The sequence below is a fragment of the Rutilus rutilus genome, assembly GCF_951802725.1.
Source record: "Rutilus rutilus genome assembly, chromosome: 1".
In the NCBI taxonomy this organism is placed as follows: domain Eukaryota; kingdom Metazoa; phylum Chordata; class Actinopteri; order Cypriniformes; family Leuciscidae; genus Rutilus; species Rutilus rutilus.
Genome location: NC_140209.1, coordinates 43944794 through 43964877, shown reverse-complemented (window position 1 = coordinate 43964877; position 20084 = coordinate 43944794). Strand labels below are relative to the sequence as shown.

Here is a 20084-nt window from a genome sequence, read left to right as displayed (position 1 = left end):
CCTGCTTATCACCTCACTGTGACTTGATTGGCTTTATGACCTAACCGGCAAACTCCTCTGAACTTCCAAGGAACGAGACACACACACACGTCTGAAGTTGTATACAAACACTCCCACACATTCACGTACACACACGCACGCACCTATAATAGTGAGGGCAAGGAGCAGGTTGCGTGAAAACCAGCCGCATTGTTGGTGTGTGGATTCTTTTAATTCTGCGTGCACTCCATCGTCCATCTGCAATGCTGCACTTGTCTGGTTGTCCAAATGCTTATTCGTCATTCTATCTGCAAGAGTTAAGAGAAATAAAAGGAGAAATGCCAAGGTAAATAAACAATGATGATCATTTAAACATCCTACTCTTCACTCTATGTCTCCAGTGAACTCAGGCCGTCATGCAAGGGGTCAGGGGTCAAGGTTTTGCTGGTTAGCATGGCCCAGTTAGACTTAGCCTCTACTAGTTGATGCCATAATTACACAAATCGACTGTAAAAATGTCTTGGGTTATGAATGTAACCAAACGAATGTTCCCTGAGAAGGGGAACAAGACACTGCGTCCTGGGATGCAAATGGGGAATGTCGGTGTCTAAACAGAACAATAACATTGGTCGGCGACAGCCTATGACGTCACTACTGGTGCGACCAGACGGACCGGCCATCGGGCAGCTTAGCTCAGGGCCTGGTATTCAAAGAACACATTAAAGGGAATATGGCCAAGGATAAAAATATATCCTGCCTGTCACTACAGGGACACACCCCTGATGAGTGGAGGTCTCATGAGAGGAGACCTAACAACACTCAGGGGAGCTCTAACAGTAGAGGCCTCAGCAAGACAACTCTCTAAAGCGAGAGGAGGCCTACCTACGTTCTACACTAAGGACTACTAACTAAGGAGGCTCAAAAAAGCCTGACATCTTGATACTGCTATCTAGCCAGAGCCCTGGGTATGGAATCCTCAGTAGGAGGACTCTCTAAAGCGAGAGGAAGCCTAGCAAGGCCCACCTTGAAGACCGTTAACCAGGGAATCTCAAAAAAGAGCCTACAACCCAGTGCATTGCCTCCACGGAGATCTCAGAGCGGAGGCTTCAGCATAATTACCCTCTTTAGAGAGAGGAAGCCTAACTATGTTCTATGCTAAAAGACTACCAAACCAAGGAGGCTCACAGAGAGCCACACAACTTGGACGTGTTATCTAATGAGGAGCTCTGGGGAGCGGAGGTCTCAGCATAACGACTCTCTAAATCGAGAGAAAACCTAACAATAATTCCCTAAGTGTGGTTCCGCCAAGGAAACTCACAGAGAGACATACAATCCGGCACGACCACCTCAACTGGAGGGAGGCTCTATGAAGGGAGGCCTCAGCATAACGACTCTCTAAAACAAGAGGAAGACTAGCTACGTTCTATGCTAAGGACCGCTTACCAAAGAGGCTCAGAAAAGAGCCTAACAACCAAATACTGCTATCCAGGCAGAGCCCTAGGGAGCAGAGGCCTCAGCAGGACGACTCTCTAACATGAGAGGAGACCTAACAACAAAAAATGACTCTCTAGGCAAGAGGAGGCCTAACTATGTTCTATGCTTGAAGGCTTGAAGGCTATGTTCTTGAAGGCTGCGCCTTCGCCTCTCTGAACTTCCCGACCACCGTCTCAACAGATGTGCGGAAGAGTTTAGAGGGTGAAACCGGCGCAGAGGAGACAGTTTCTCCCCGATGTCTGCCAGGTTCACCCAGAGATACCTCTCCGTAGCCACCATTGCCGCCATTAATCTGCTGACAACGGCAGCAGTTTACCTGGCGGCATGGAGGGCAAGATCTGTAGTGCAGCGCAGTTCTGCTACCGCCTCAGGGGGGAGCCCCTGATCCCGGTTCAGGTCTTTCAGCAGATTGGCCTAGTAAGCCTGCAACACAGTTATTGTGCGAAGGGCAGCTCCGGCCTGACCCGCTGCCGCATGTGCTCTGCCGTTCAAACATGACGTCACACGCAGCAGTTTGGTCAGCAGAGTGGGAACCTTCAAAGTCAATGCCTCCCCCAGCGAGAGATAGCTGGCCAGCATCATGAGAGCTGGACGATTATGACCAGATAGATATCGCTCGTCTAACCTGCTGCGAGTGAGTTCACATCTCTAACATCGCCATGGCAGATATAATCATATAATGTGGAGCAGGACATAACCTCCAGTTACTCATTGTACACTGGGCAGGCAAAGAGACATTCAGAGACGTCATCGTCCTCAACAGCCAAATCCTACTCTTCTTGGCTTGAAACCAAGAGCGCACTCGCTACCATTTCAGAGGATGTGAGCAATAACACAACCTCATCCAACAGCTTGCACTCGTCGGCTACCGAAGAATGAGAAAGATCCGTATCTTTCTCGAATTCCTCGGCAAGCTCCATCTGCGAGCCCCAGAATCTCGGTTTCCTCCTCGCCTCAGCTGCAGCAGGTCCTGATCCACGGGGCACAGACGATTGTCTCAATTCCCTTGAGAAAAGGGACAAACAAGAGCAGAGATTCTTCATTGATGAACTCTAATAATGCTCACATTCAGACCCCTCAAGGACTGAACGAGCAAGCTCCTCACCCAAGCAAATCAGGCACAGATCGTATGTATCATCAGTTGTCAGATAGTACTGACACAGATGTATGCACTTCCTGAAAGATTTCGCTGTCATGTCTTCAACATGTCACAAACAAATGGCTCCTGAAGACAAGAAAGAGGATAACGTGTACAACAGCCCCCCTTTTATTCTATGGTCATACCAGTGTGACGTCATAGGCTGTCGCCGGCCAATGTTATTGTCGTGCTTTGACACGTGACACCGGTCAAGCCGGAGGCATTTCCCATCAGCGTCCTAGGACGCATGGTGAAAATAGCAATTTTTGCAACATGAACAATACCATTCAAAAGTTTGAGTCAAATGATTCAATTGGATCAAACATACAGTAAAAATAGTAATATTGTAAAATATTATTATAACTTTAAATAACTGTTCTGCTTTAATATATTTAAAATGTAATTTATTCCTGTGATGGCAAAGCTGAATTTTCAGCATCATAACTCCAGTCTTCAGTGTCACATGATCCTTCAGAAATCATTCTAATTTGATGATTTGCTGCTCAAAAAACATTTTTCATTATTATCAATGTTGAAAACAGTTGCTGCAAAATATTTTTGTGGAAACCGTGATAAAAAAAATTTCATCATTCTTTGTTGAATTGAACGTTTAAAAGAACACCATTTATTTTAAAAGTAAACCTTTCGTATCAAGATGTAAAAGTCTTTACTGTCACTTTTAATCAATATAATGCACTGATGCTCAGTAAAAATATCAATTTCTATTATTACTGACCCCAAATTGAATTGGTAGAGTGTGTTCAAAATATTTTGTTACACATATGGTATACCAGTAATGGAGGACTCTCAAAAGCATGGAAATATACACTAGTGCAAAGACGAATTACAAAAAAAAGTATCTTTCCCAATACCCCAAGCTCTCTTTCTATCATGCTAATGAGCAGTGGTGGCAAAACAATTCACCACAATGACAACAAACTAGTTTGTGTATAAAAGTCGTATTAGAGATGTCTGAGACTGATACATTGTAGTTGTGGATGAGATTAGCACCCTTACGAGGATGGATTAGCCACAAATGTTTCGCATCAGCAACATAGGTGAATATTACAGCTGGAGAGTGATAAGTTCATGAAATTGCATCTGAAAGCCTTGAACGACCCTCTGCTGTGTTTACGTGAGCATGCTGACACATAACAAACCATTATACCATAATTGGCCATTATTATTTTCATCTGTCGAGGTCTGTGCTCATGACACTGGAGGCCAATGTACTGCAAGGCCTCATTTGACTGTCAAACAGCTTATGCTTTAAATTATTGATTTATGACCGACTATGACCAAGTCTTTGTAGTGACAATTTAAATTGCAAAAAGAAATAAACAACACTTTATTAAAAGCTTTCCAGGACATCTGCACCACACAACATGCCGCTTTTTCTCATCCGCATCAAGCAGTCGGCAATTCTGTGATCCGTATGATCATCCGAAACAGTCAAGCAACAGATTTTCACCTCCTCATGTCATGCGCATCTTACAGCTGTTTTTCCTAAGGCTCCGCCTCTTTTTTAAAGAGAAATCGAATGATGCTGAAATGGAGGCCTTCTTCGGTTTGAAAAGCACAGAGATCACTGATCACAAAGAAACAAAACCACAAAGCCTCAAAGGAAGCATGATAACCCCCTTCCAATCTTTTAATCTTCTAAACTGCTACTTTTCAAGCATTCTCTTACACGCACATACAGTCACACCCACATACACAAACACAAACCTCCACATGGGAATAATACATAACTCCTGCTCCTTTACAAAACCATATGACTGCCAAGTGGGGCCAATAAACATTTTATCAACCTCGCCCCATTATAAACATCTGCATGAAACTGGACACTGATTTAAGTAAGATAAACTGGTTGAGTAATGAGACATATAGAATAAACACACATGTTGAGAAGAAAGAAAGAGCTGAAAGACAGAGTGACATTTATATTTGCGAACAACCATTAGTGAATTGCATCATCATGAAGAATAATGCTTGTCTCTTTTATCTTAAAATAATTATATGAGAGAAATACTTACCCGAGTTCGCCGTCTTGGCCTTTTTGCCCATTTTGTCCTTGCTGTTATTTGGTGCTGTGTGGATCTTACTCTTTGACCTCCATTTCTCTTTCTTTTTCTGGATGTTCCCTGTCCTGTTCATCTGTTTGTTCTTCATCTCAGATTTAAACTAAAACAACAGTTGCTGCTCAGACATAAAGACGGATTGGCAGCATTGCTAAAATGTGTGTGTTTTTTTTTTTTTTGAGGGGGAGGGAGGACAGTCATTTGCCAAGTTTCAACTGCACATACATAATCCTCTGTGAAGCCTCATTTGAAGAGAGAGAGAGTGAGAAAGAGAAGCTTATGACCTGTGATTCTGCATCTCTTTTTACAATACCTCACAATTTCCCCTGAAGTCATGAGCTTAAACCAGTTTTCACGAAGGTCTTCATATTCAAACACAGGCAACAACATGCCAGAACTGCGCCTATAAAAATGAAGCGCTGCTACATTCTGCTAATCCCTTTTTTTGGAGGTAACAGGTTGTAAGTGAATACATCATTTTCTGGCACACCACTAGTGGGAGGTCACAGGTTCAAAAAGGCCAGGATGTTAATGAAACACAAGTAAATCACAAAGACTTCAGAAGAATTCAAGAAAAAAAAAAAAAACACTTGATGGCCTTTGCAATGATGTAGTAACACAAAGAAGCAATTATTCTTTCTTACAATGAAACATAATTTCTTGTGATCTTAAGCCATGTTGTAAGATCAGCTACTGTCACAATGCATCCCTCCCCCAAAAGAGCATGTGACCAATCCAGACTGATTTATGAATAACATTGTGAAAAGGATTGGCCAACTAAATATAAAAGCTTTTGGCTGTCAGTCAGTAGATGACATTAAAGGGATAGTTCACTCACAATATCCCAAAATATTTTCTTTTGTATTACAACAAACAAGTAATACAGGTTTGGATCCACATGACGGTAAATGAGTAAATGAGGACATCATTTTCATTTTGTAGTCAACTATCCTTTTAAAACATGCCATTTCATGCCTGAGATTAGACCTGATCCTAGAGATTTCTAATAAAGGTCACTGTGGCGCACAGAAACTACTGGTTGAGTTTCTATTATATGTTTTGCGCAAACTGTAATTGGGATTATTCAACAATCAGTATTATATTCAGCTAAACGTGCATCCTTATTTGAGTGCACAGATGGAGTATGTAAGGGATACTATGCGATCAGAAAATGATTGCAAAATTATAAAACCGACAGGCTAATCAGGCCCGACGCGGTGCGTATCTATACATATCTTTACTATAATCATTAAATAAATAAATATGGAGATGAAATACTGATTTGTGTTTAAATTGTTTTATACTTATACATGTACAAAAATCGTTCTTTACAATATACAAATCAATCAGCCTAGCAATTGCAACATTGCAACGATTTTACAGTAATATAAATACTGAAGTCCTCTCAGCTCTTACAATCGATTAGTCACAAGATGGTACGAAACAAGAAAGATCGAGTCCACAGTGAGAGACATGAAAGTCTGATATACTGCGTTGCCACGGTGAACACTGAATTCCACAACTGACCAATCAGAATGAAGCATTCCAAAGAGCTGTGTAAAGATTAAATGAACATTAATGCGTAATAAGCAAGCATTCGGTGGATTTTAGAATGGTCTGGATTTGTCTTTAATTGATTCAAATAATAGTTTTGGGGGTGCAAAGTGAAACTAAAGATCGAAGGGTGTAAAAACCCATAGCAACTCAGTGTTATAATTTCCAGTGAACAACATCAAAACCTTAATCACAAAAATAGAATAAAATAAAGTCTCAACTTGCTGGTTGCTCTGCATCCCGAGACAAGGACTATGTACTCTACGCAGCATTAGACACTATTTATTTTCTCCACTTACTGACAAGTGACGAACATTACCTGAGATCATTCCTCAAACAAGCAACCAAACAAATGCCCGAAGCTTAGCCTAGCCTAGCTAAGCTGCTGGACTTCAGCCATAACAAACAGAACAGGTTCGATTTACACTGGCAAGCTCTTTATGACAGAACAGGATGCTCAGGAATGGAATGGATGAAACGATTAGCCAGAGGCAAAACTACAGCTTACCAAAAAAAAAAACAAAAAAAAAAAACAATCTGGGTCGACCTCCTTTTAGATCACACAGAGTGGAAAGGAAAGATTCTGTCTGGGGTGTTAATCAGAGTGCCTGAGGATGTTTTTGAGATGGAGAGATAGGCCTGTCATTTTCACTCCTTCAGTCAGAAGACTTGAAGGCTTGGGGGAATCTCTTTAGAAAGCTAGCCAATAATCACAATAAGCTTCAAGAAGTGAGAAAGTGATTAGTGAGATGGAGCTAACCCTTGACCAAGCCTGGTTTAAGATGGTTCAGATAGTCTCAGTTGACAAGTGTCCAAAACCATTATTAATACCATCAAAACAAACCAGACTGGGACACCTGCTCTAACCACCTTAGGCTTTCAGCAGGTAAACTGGAGGAGATAAGAATGCCTTTCTTGTGGTTTGGCTGCCCTTATTTGCAGGAGCGTCAGTGACGGTGTGGAAAACAGCAATTTCAAACAAAACAGACAGCTACTAGGTTATGCAACAAGTATACCGTGAACAACCACATTTCTGTCACATTGCAGATAAAAATGTCCAGTTAGTGGCTAAAGCTACCATCAATGAATCACTAATACAAGGGTATGTGTTCAGATGTCTGATTGTGTGGTCAGTGTGAGTGAGGATTATTTTCTGAGGTTGATTGGTGTGGGCTTTGCAAAGGGATAGAGATATAATCCTATAACTCCCTGCTTCAGTGAGAAAATAGAAGCAACACAGTGACGGACTGGACACCACAGTTGTCTTTCAACCTCACACATCAACTATGCAAACTACATCCAACCATGCATATAGTCTCATTAACCAATAGCAAATATATTTCAGATTTATATTTAAGAAGATTTGCATTAAACATGTATATATATATATATATATATATATATATATATATATATGATCAGTTGCATCATACATTCCCAACGAATCAAAACCTATGACCTACTGTGCTCTACTGTTTGAGCTACATGAATTATTTGTGTTGCAGATCATACTGTACTACATTCCAGTTACACTGCAATAAATTACTCTCTTAATCAGTATTTTCAGCAATGGCAGATGTTTATATCCAAAGCATCTTACATTGCATTCAATGTATACATTTTATCCGTTCATGCATCCCCTGGGAATCAAACCTATGACCTTGGTGCTGTACATCCCATGCTCTAGTCTACTGTTTGAGCTGCAGGAATACAAAACAGCCTTCAAACAATATCAATTCAACTGATAAGCAAAAAGTGAAGTTTAGATCATTTTTGATGATTCAAAAATATCCCTTTAAAACATGCCATTTCATGCCTGAGATTAGAACTGATCCTAGAGATTTCTAATAAAGGTCACTGTGGCGCACAGAAACTACTGGTTGAGCTTCCATTATATATTTTGTGCAAAATGTAATTGGAATAATTCAACAATCTGTATTATATTTAGCTAAACTTGCATCATTATTTGAGTGCACAGATGAAGTATGTACGGGACAATATGGGATCAGAAAATTATTGCAAAATTATCAAACCGATAGGCTAATCAGGCCCGACGCAGAGCATATATCCAGCTTTACTTTAGTCATTAAATACATAAATAAATAAGGAGATGAAATAGCAGAAATAAGAAAAAAATATATATAATTCTAGTTATATTCAGATTTATCTTATTTTAATGGATGTTTAACTAGACAAAAGTATAAAAATATTGATTAAGAATTTGTTTGAATGCCAGAGTCCTAATACAAACATATTCACATACACTTTTTCAAGACAACTTGCACATTATTTTCAAGCTATCCAATCTCATTCTTTTTTTTTTTTCCCAGAATATGATCATATACATCACAATATGTTTAGAAAACTGATGTAAAGTAATGAGAAGTAAGTACACGGTGAAGTAAGAACATGCAGGTATGTGCATGTGTAAGTCCATCTGGGGGCTTATTCTTCTGCATGTGCAGACGACTTGCACGGGGTCATCTTTGCTTAACCACATCCGCACACACACGCACTTGCACACACCCTCCCCCCTTACCCCTACATCTCTGACTATAATCTGAGTGTATTAATCTGTTGTTTGAACTCCTTAAGCACAGACTGTGTATCACATCTGCTCGCCTCACCCTGCTAAAGCTTTGCTATTTATAAATCCCCAATTCCCCCTCTCTCTGTCTTTCTCTGTTTCTGTCCTGCAGGTTTTTCCCTAATCGAGCCCCGGAGGAACCCTCATTTTACCTTCCTAAATCCCTGTCAATCTGTCTTTAAGCTCCATGTCTGCAGAATCAACTCTTTCGTTATTTCATTTCTGGAGCCACAGAGGTCTCTACTCATTGTGATAAATCATCTCTCACCGATATATGACCCAAACTAGCGATCTATCCACGGCTGATTATCTCCTGTTTGAGAAGTGCCTCTAATGAAGCATGAGGACATTCATAATCTGCACTCTTGAAACCATCCATCATCATCTCTCTGACACTTCACACTACCTCTACACTCGGGCTATTTGTTAACTGATATGTGCTGTTAAGTTTTCAGCAATGACATCTACAATAACACCACTGACTAAGAGGAATTTAAAGGCAAAAGAAGAGACCATGCGCACTTCAACAATCATGGACGATCAATGATATAGTTATGTGCATAAACTCATGTAGAGGACTTTATGTCCAATACATTGTTTGAGCATTGCATAATATAACAAGCTGAATTAAATGAAGCAGTGTAAACAAAAATATAAAGTTCTATGTTATATTGAGAGGGTTAAGGACAAGTTTAAACAGAAACAAGAACAGTGATGTGCAATTGTTCGTAGTCTTACCTGTTCTGTTGTGCCGTCTCCCATCCAACAAGATTGAGGCATTAGGAAAGAGACATGTGGAAAGAATGGACAGAGGGTGAGAAAGAGAGAGATGGAGTGAGAGTCACAGAAAATTCACAGATTAATAAGAACGTTTTGATTCCCTGAGCCTGGCTTGCGCGCTCAGTCTCTCTCTCTCTCTCTCTCTCTCTCTCTCTCTCTCTCTCGTGTCATTGTTCACAAACAAGATAGTCAAAATGCTTAGTGATGTTGTCAATAAAACACTGCACTCTGTTAGTATGTAAACTATGGTAACAGTTTGGATGACAGTTATTGTATTGAAATGTACAAAGCTGCACTTCTTCTGTATGCCATACATCCATTTCAAAAGTACAAATTTACACACTACTGTACGTGAGTTATTGATTGAAAGAGACTGGATAGGATTCACAGTTACACTTTTACTAGTGGTCTGACAAAAAAAAAAAAAAAAAACCCTACAATATTCTTGTGATATAGAAAAGAAAAAGAAATACAACATTAGAAAGGCAAACATAGGAAACTTTGCTTTTGCATACAGTACTGTATACATGCTTGCCAACTGAAGGTTCATGAGAAGCAACTTTGAGCTATTTCAGATAACTGGTGTGTCGGCCTTTCGATGTTGGCCGTGGATTCGGGGAACGAGGATTAACTATTTTGCACGCACTCCACTCCAAACGGCAAAGCAGTCTTCATTTCAATAGCTTTATTTCTTTAACATTTCTAAATTAAAGGAGCCGTATGTAAGATTGTGGCCAAAACTGGTACTGCAATCACTTTCAAATTACTGTAGAGCGGTGTATCCCCTCCCCCTCCCCCCTGACTCGAGGTTGCCAGATAGGCTGCAGGATCCAGCACGAGCGTTTGTAGCTGCAGCTGTGGTAACTAGAGCTGAGCTGGCAACCCAGATGCTGAAACACTACTGACTTCGTGATTGGTAGATAGGTGGAGAGTGGCGCTTCAGGCAAAACACAACATGACAACATCAACATCAGTTGAGGGCTGCAACTTCACTTTTTAAGTGACAATATCCTGGCCGTACTACTGTTGTCAGTGATATAAGTTTTTGAAATGAACATGATTTCATACAGTTTTTCGCAGTCGCTTTGGTGCATTTCTCACATCACTATTTACATTTGCACTACAGTTAATGCAGTTCTCAAAACAATTAGTACAAACTGCAAAACCTAGTTGATAACCTGCAAAAGCGTGTCACTTGCTCAAAATGGATAGCTCATTCCTCAAAAGCAAGTATTCATGTCAATGAAAGTGTCAGTGTCATCAAGATGAAAAGTCCTGACACCATTGTTTATGAACAAGATAGTCAAATGGCTTTGTCATGTTTTCATTATGACAGTTTACTCTGTAAATGTTTTCCAATGCAAAAAAGTCAGATCTTGGTGACACCACCTGAACATGCTCAAGACAGCACTATATACTATTTGCACAGCCATCTGAAAAATACAGTAAAGTTACACATTACTGTATTTAGTGAGGTAACTGAGTACAAGACACTGAATATGTATGTTTCACATTTTTACTGCATATGCTCCTTGCAATTCTAATTTGTTCACAGCATTGTGCAAAAGAGAAAATACACCCTTATTTACAACAAACATAAACTCCCTTTGGGTAGAGCTGTGCACAACTGTAAACAATATTGCAGTACATATTGGAACTGAACATACAACATACATAGTAGCCTACTGTAATCATTCATGCACATCCAGACGTTCCTCATCAGTGAAAGCTGAGATTCACCTGAGAGAAATTGTTCAATTTAAGAGACATTTTCAGGAAAAAAAAAAGATAAAAAAAAGTGTAAAATTTGCTTGACAGATTTGGACAACTAGTTCAACATTTTTGTATGTAACGACTCAAGCAATGAAATGAGGACTATTAGTTTTATATGGAATGACTATTCAGCATTCACAAGTATAGTTAATTTTGACTGACATGACATAAGTAAATGATAATGTTATAAAACAGCAGAGAGTTGTATGAAAGCAATTGATGCATGTCCAAAAGCATTTGCAATTTGTTGGAAGGAATGAGAAACTGCTATGATGTGCACAAATGACTAAATGTTGTGGAGGTTGAACTAACTGTTGTGCAAATGTAAATAGTGATGTGAGAAATGCACCAAAGCGACTGAGAAAAACTGTAATGTCTAGTGACATATCAGGGCCATTTTATGATTAATTGAAATACATTTCTTACATAGAGCTCCTTTAAGTTCATAATTTCAACAAAAAAACAAAAACAAAAAAAAAGTTAGCGAAGTGGTCAAAAAACTTTAAGTAACCACCATTCCCAAATCCAAACATTAGTTCTTTCATGTCACTTCCTCCTCCGCCCACACGCGGTGACATATACATTCCTCCCCCCGACAGGTGCATGATGATCAACTAAATAAGCACGTAAATACAAATATAAATCCACACATACTAAATAATCAAAATAATCAAAACAATAATAAACAAATACATAAATAATAATAATAACACTTATTATAGACAAACGGCTACAACACCTGGTTTCTCATTGGTTGATCTACATTCTCTTCATTAGTGAAAGTCAACATTCACCTGCACAATTCATGGCACATTTACAAAAAGTCTAATAGAAATGTGTTGAAAATATGCTTGACTGTTTATGACAACTAGATCAACCATTTTGCATTTAATGACTTATACGATGAACTAATGACTAGATGTTTTGAGGGGTAAGACTATTGCACAGAGAACTATTTAATACATTTTGAGCAACATGGCATTAGCAACTGACAATGTAGGAAACCGCAGACAACTGTGCATAATCAACTGCATGAATGTACCAAAGCAATCGCAACTTGTTCAAAAGAATGAGAAACTGCTTTTATGATGTGCACAAGTGACTAGATGATGTGGAGGTCGAACAAGTAGTTTTGAGAATTTCATTTCTGATCTGAGAAATGCACCAAAGCGACTGAGAAAAGTCGTGTTACTTTGTCAGCAGTGTCTGCCTTCAACAACTAATACATAATCAGTTAAATTCATTTACAGGACCAGATTTTATAAATAAATATAGATAGATAGATAGATAGATAGATAGATAGATAGATAGATAGATAGATAGATAGATAGATAGATAGATAGATAGATAGATAGATAGATAGATAGATAGATAGATAGATAGATAGAAAGATAGATAGATAGATACTATGCATGACATCAGCATTTATGGGGATATGTAAGTGATGAAGAAGATGGAGAGAGAACTAAGGAAGCCTGAATAATCTCCGATCTAGGACAGATTTCATCTCAGTGTGTCCCACTTCCACCCACTGGATGGCGATGTGGCTCTGTTTCCCCATATGTATGATGAGGAGGGAGGCGGGGCTTAGTACAGGTATTTGCATAATAGGAATCACATTAGATGCCTCACATCTTAGTCATAGGAGATGACAGTTACTCAATCTTTCTCTTTCCTGTCACCTGAAATCTTTACTTCAATGGCTGCGTTTGGCTGCTGAGAACCTCATAAAAATATGTGGTGGTAATTGATGTATCTTTCAGATTCACAGCAATATTTTGTAGAATCAATCAATCAAAAAAAAAAAAAAAATTCACATTTTTTTTCGTACAATAAAAGTAAAAGAGGTCCAAACACTTTCACAGTATAAACTAAATAAAATTTGTTTTTAATATGTCTTCAGTTATTTCCAACAGAAGAAAGGAAGTCATACAGGTTTAGAATGACATGAAGGTTCAGAAATGATGACAGAATTTTGATTTGGCAAGATAATACTAAACACGGATTCATTCAATTTCCTGGATGTAATGGTTCAAACATGTCCAGATTCACTGCTGAGAAGTAAAAAAAACAACTAAAAAAACAACTAAAAAAACAAATCATTACTTGCACTGACTACTTAATCTGCCCTAAAGGCTTTAATCAGTAGCCAAACCAATTATTTTAAGCTCTAGCCACTCACCTCAAATTATTTGATGTGGGAAGAATGGGCACTCTGTGTGCTAAACTGTATCAAAACAAACATTGCCGCAGGTTTTACCCATTTGACATTATGTGCATGGAATCTAGTAGCATGTTGACTAGTTCCAAAAGACATCAATTACTCACTATAACATTTTTATGATCTGTGTTTTTTTTGTTTCGTTTTTTTGTTTATGTCTATAATGAACAGAGAACCCTGTGATTTTGTTCTTTTCATGACACATAATATTAGATCTGTTCTGTCCCAGCTGAATGCTGGGAAAAGGAATACTGAAGATGTTAAATGACCCATTACGGTGTCAGCTGGTTTTGTGAGTCCAAAGAGCAAGATAATTTAATAATACTAAGGTGATAGTGTTTCTCGGTCTCAGTAATACACTCTTTTAAACACCTGGCTTTTAAAGGAATACTTCACCCAAAATGAAAATACTGCCATCATTTATTCACCATTATGCTATTGCAAACCTGTATGACTTTCTATCAGATATTTTGTAGATTCAATTTGTTTTTGTTTTTTTCGTACAATAAAAGTAAAAGGGGTCCAAACACTTTCACAGTATAAACTAAATAAAATTTGTTTTTAATATGTCTTCAGTTATTTCCAACAGAAGAAAGGAAGTCATACAGGTTTAGAATGACATGAAGGTTCAGAAATGATGCCCCACCTTATAGACAAGAAAGAAATGACCACCGGAAAATAACAGAAATGAAAGGAGAATCTCTGTCCACACATGCATAAATATACAACAAAAACATACGTTCGCATACGCATTCCAGTCGCTATCACACACCCTGTCCCACAGGACTGACAGATGGAGGGGCAGAGGAGAGCTACAAAACTGGGGCGGCCTCTCTGTCCATTCCTCTCTCTCTCTCTCGCTGTCTTTTGTGCAACGGATGGGCTGTAAGTCTATCTCCTGCTAATTGCCACAGTGGTTCAAACACAAAGTCTGCCGCTGAAACAGTACCCAACCGGGTGTTGTATAGTGAGTAAAATTTACAATGTGTTACATTTCTCCTTCAGCATACATCAGGGAGGAGGGAGGGCTCATGTCCACCGCATCAGTCAGAATTTAAATGTTTAAAGGCACGCACACATTTCTAATCTCAAAACAAGAATAATTTTCACTGAAACGTCTATCTATTTTCTATTTTTTTATAATTATTTTGCTCTAAATGATTAGGTTACAATTAAAAACGTATGACTTATAAGCAGGCTCTAATTTGATATTTTCTTCCAGCAAAATAGTTATTTTTCCGAGAACACTATAGTGACTTTTGCTACCATTTAGACAGGGATTCCTGTCTTTAAGATCTGAAACAGCATTTATCACAAAGGAATCTGCCGCAACTGTGTTTTCCCAGTCAAATATGGTTCATTCTGCCTCTGCTGAGAAAAAAAAAGGAGTCAAGTAACTTAAAAAGTTGCAGTATATTATACAACTTCTAAAGGAGTCCCAGGAGCTGTTATGAATGGTTTGTATTGCACAGGAGAAAGACTATAAGGTGTGAATGCTATTAAGACTATGCACAGGTACAATGAGATCAAACATGTGTTATATTTCCTGCGCAACATGAGCCAACTGTTATCCATCAAAGAAACCTCAGAGAAACGGTTTATCACCATTTAATCCTGCTAAATTCATGCTAATTCTAAACCAACCGACCACCAACTTTTGCAAATGGAACATTGTAATTAGATACAGCTTTTTGTCCCATTTTTCTGCAATAATTAAACTGACACACAATAATTTGGAACAGATTCTGTGACCACAGGAGTGCAACTAAAATGGAGCTTGGTTGTGTGGCGATGTTTTTACCATTCTCAATCCATGGTGTTTGACATTTAAATTCACTTTCTTCCCCCTGTCTCCAGATGCAGTTTAATTGTGGGAACTTACATCCAAAACCCTGTTCCTCTTCCTGTTTCGACAAACTGTCATGCTTTTTCATCAATGACTTTATTAGGAAAAAAAGATGTGGCTGACTACTTGGTGGCATGGGCCAATTTAATTTAAGAAACAGACAAAGCATAAATAGTTTGGTCTTGTAAAACATGTCAACGCTATTCTGCCTAAATAACTATCATCTGTGTAATAGCACACGTCATTTAATCGCTTTTATGCAAACCGCACACATGGATAGAAACATTCCACTCGTGTTTATGAATGGGAGAAATAATATGCTCAATATGACTATAGCTTCAGCTATTGTCTGACATTTCTGTATAGCTTAAACATAATGCATGGTATAGTAACACCAAAATAATGGGTTCAGTTCCCAGGGAATGCTTGAAATTATAAATTGCATACCTCAAATGCATTGTACTCTGGTATTTGATAAGTGTCTGTCAAATGTCTAAATGCCCTACAGTTAAATGAGACAGTTGCCTTTTTGTATTAGCTGCACTGTAAAAAAAATGTGTTGGTTTAACTTAAAAAAGTACACTGGTTGCCTTAAAATAAAAAGGAGATTGGTGAAATCAACAGAAACTCAAAATATTATGTTCTCTGATCTACATAAATGACCTAAATTGATTTGACAAAAGAAAAAATGTTGTGATAAATCCTGCAAATACATATTTTTTTACAGCGTGGATGCTTAAAACAGTTTTCTTCTTCTATGTTTTGAAATTAAGAGGCACAGTTGATATTTACATTTATGAATTTGGTAGAAACTTTTATCCAAAGCAAATTACATTGCATTTAAGGTATGCACTTGAGCTATAAATTCATGCTCAATAAAATCTGTATTAAAACATAATTAGAAGAGGATTGGAAGTTAGCTTAAAGGTACTTTGATATAGTTTAACAAGTAAATATAATCAGGTATACCTGTACAACACTAAAACCTAGGCTCAACTTCAACTAGACTATTCAACTCCTTATACAGCTCCTCTCAAAAGACCTTAAAATGACCAAAACAAACCAACAGCAGATGGTGTTTGTAGGAAATTTGGAAGTGCAATAAATGTAATTAAAAAATGTAGCAGGAACATCTGAGAACTTTATTTTCAATGTTCATGTACTTTTAACTCATTCTAAATTAACTTCGAGAATAACTGGAACACAGGAAAATTCCATGTGTTTTTTTTATGTTTCTATGGCCCTTTAAAGGAGAACTCGGTAACTCTAGCGAACTCTACTCACTTCTTCGCTGATTTTCCCTTTTGTTGTCGCATGTTTTCCCCACGAGCTCCCCCTACAGCTGTGGGAGGGTGTATATTTCACAACACGGCCGTAAAAAACTCACTTGCGGCGGCCTCCTCCCCCTCTCTACCGCTGCTCATGTGCGTTTGTTATGATCGGAGCAAGCCAACTGTATCGTGTGGAGCTATGTCTACCGAGGTGGGTAATCATCATACATGCGTGTTTGTTTATGTCGAATTGCCGTAAAGCAATTAGTGTTTCGCGCTCGTTCTCGTTCTAGTTCTCGCTTCTCACGAGACTTCCAATTTCTATCTTGCCGGGACGGTAGTCCCCAAGTTGCAAGGTTGGTTTTCCGCCTGGGAACGCTGGGGGGAGCGGGGAAAGTCACCAATATCACCAGAACAGGTTGTTTAACCATCCAAATGATTTCTAGACAGTTTTATTACGTTAAAAAAGTTACCAAGTTCTCCTTTAAACTGTCACAAATTATTGCACACTTACATACCATTGATTCAGTTTTATTTTGAAGAGTTTTAAAAGTTTTTGCCCATACAATGGTGGCCATTGCAATCAAAACCACATTGGACCCTCACGACTTTCGTTGCAACGGTCAAAAAACACATCGCCCAAAACCCTTTCCCTTTAAGGGAATGCATGGCCTGCCTCAAAGATAATCACAGTCTATGCTTATCTTCTCAAGGACACTACTTGTGAAGTGAAGATAAACTCTAGTAAAACAAAGCTCTTAAGACGACAAAAGAGCCCATGGGACGCCTGCGGCAACAGCGGTCCACCACACCGTGCTCAATCAAGAACCATTAAGACTGGTAGCCCCAATTCCATGCACAAATCCACCGCATGCGAGTTGCTCGTTGAATTTATTTCTGTTAATGGCTTTCCCTCTATTGGCGTTATGAGGACTGTAAAGCGAGGCTGAGGGTGAGATTATAAAAAGGGGGGCTCCACGAGTTGTAATCAGCAAACACACACAGCATGGAGCCACACTTTTATGTGCTTTATAAAGGCTGACAAACTTTCCCTCTTGCACTATCATTCCTTTTAAAGTTCAACCATTTCTTCTGCCTCCCGCCATTCCATATGAAGCTGTTTCTCATTAGGGATTAAACAGAGAGTTAGGCTCTCCGTTCCCATAATTAAGGCATTCCTAAAATCAGTCTCTCCTCTTAAATCCTTTGGTCAAACCCCTCTCTTTTCCAGTAGCAAGGCATTCCACTGATCAGATACCTAGCTAGCTATCAAGGTGTGTGAGATTGTAGATTATGCACTTTAGCCTGTGTGTTTTGTTAGGAACTGTGTTTGTGTGTGTGCGCCTTTGTTCTTGACCTCCCCTCTTTGACCTTTTTGTCTTACTACAAAATCCAATCTCAGGCATCGGTAACCCTCTCTATATTCCCAAATACCAAAGAAATTACAGCAGGCATGGCCACTGATGAACATGCCCATAATGCTGCGGGACCTGACACAACAATCAAAGACGCTGTCCCCCTCATCCGACCCGCACTCCCACAGACGACCCTTGACTTCTGACCCCTAGCCTGTCTGGCACGGTGGGTGCTATTGAGGGTGGATCCATGAGATGGGGGCAAATTAGGTCAGATTGCGGTGAGCTGTGCATTACAGCCGAAATTGGAAACACATGCTGCGGCCCACAGCGTGAGAGAGAGAGTGAGAGAGAGAACACCAGGAGAGAGCTAATAGTGGTGCTGGGGGTGAGGAAAATGAAGGTAATGTAAGGTAGAGTTCTGATGTGGGGGGAATGGATTTATTAAATGAATGACGCCTCTTTGAGAACACAAGTCTAACCTCAGGCCCAGGAGAGCGTCTGTGGACAACATACTGGTCTCCTTGACAGCTCTGCTATTTTCAATAATTGCTATAATGGCTTCGTAACAGATTGTAATTGCTTTGATATTTGAGGTTTGAGGTGGGATAGCCATTGCCATGGAAATAAAACTAACGTGCAGAGACACTATGAGCAGGGGACACAAAGAAACAAAAATGTACCATAAGTATAAGAATTACTTCTTCTGCTTCTTCAGAGTTTAAAAGAAGAATGTATTACCATTAATAATTAAATGAATAAATAAAAAATATCTATATTATTACATTTGATCATTACATTTATTAACATTATTATTTTAATGTTTTTTTTAATTGTTTTAATATCGCTTAAATATACCCCCGGTTTCACAGACAAGGCTTAAGCCTAGTTCGGATTAACATGTTTGAGTTGTTTTAACTAAAGCAACTTGCACTTGCAATGTTTTATTTTTTCAAAGGCACTTTTATAAAAGCTACTTAAATGTCCTAATTGAACTAAGGCCTGATCCCGGCTTAATCTAAGACCTGTCTGTGAAAGCGGCCCATAAAATGTATTATTATTATTATATTTTATTATTTACATTATTATTTTAATTTCTATTACAATTAATTTTAATAACGCAGTTATTATAGTTGACTAAAACTATATAGACATACTAAAAACTAATAAAAATGACAAAAACAAAGTTTAACTAAAATTTACATTTAAAATAGAAAATAAAAACTCAAAATAATAAAATTACACAATGATATAAATTTTACTAAAAACTATAATAGAATTGGTATAATTATAATACGCCTTTCCCAAAGCTCAAGGTTATATTACGTGCGAAGGATAGTCTCTTATCTGGGTTCGGCATCTGAAAAATTTGCAATTTCGTCAGAGGCTCTCGTTCATGACTCAGTGTCAGCGACGTGTGGTGTGGTCCTTGTGTGATGAGGTAGGTGTTTCATCAAGTTCTTTCATAAAAACAAGTAAGCCTAATGCTGGTTCACACTATACTAATAAGGCCTTTTGCCTAATTAAGATGCAGAAATACATTTTTATCCTTCGACGACAAGGTGTTGGAGATTTCTGTGCATGTGTGTTTAGCCATTGGAGTGCGAGTGTGTGAAAGAACTTTTGTACCTCCGTTTGAGTTGTCCCTTCTTTTCCTTTCTACCTTTGTTCGCCTGTCATCTCGCTCAATACCTCAGTGATTCCTCTCTCTCTCTCAATCATTCTCTGTTCTTGTGGCTCTCTCTCATTCTCACTCCTTCAATCTCACCAATACACCCTGGGGTTGAAATATCTAAGTGCATACGAAACAAGTTCAGACAAAACCAGAGAGACCGAATAGTGTTAAGGAGGTAAGGACTAGGAGTGAATGACACTAAATGCCAAGAGGGAGGAACAGCGTCAGGAGAGGACAGAAGCAAAGATCTGAGGGGGCCGGACCACATTTTAGATCTTACTGAACTTTGTATTTGTGTGTGTGTGTGTGTGTGCGGACGCACCTGTGTTT

The 20084-nt window shown here is 38.8% G+C and overlaps 1 protein-coding gene across 3 annotated transcripts in view; it reads right to left on the bottom strand.

The window, feature by feature from the left end:
* The window catches only part of slc1a9 (solute carrier family 1 member 9), a gene marked incomplete at its 5' end in the record, with an annotated part of 34688 nt that overhangs the window by 13734 nt on the left and 870 nt on the right, over positions 1-20084 (bottom strand). Inside the window, 3 exons of one of the 3 annotated variants that reach the window (XM_084405393.1) lie at positions 144-287; positions 4648-4795; positions 9572-9613. In XM_084405393.1, coding sequence (XP_084261519.1) covers positions 144-287; positions 4648-4795; positions 9572-9613 — 334 coding nt within the window. Of the gene's footprint in view, positions 1-143; positions 288-4647; positions 4796-9571; positions 9614-20084 lie in introns of those variants that run through there. The other 2 variants (XM_084405395.1, XM_084405394.1) reach the window with 2 other exon arrangements.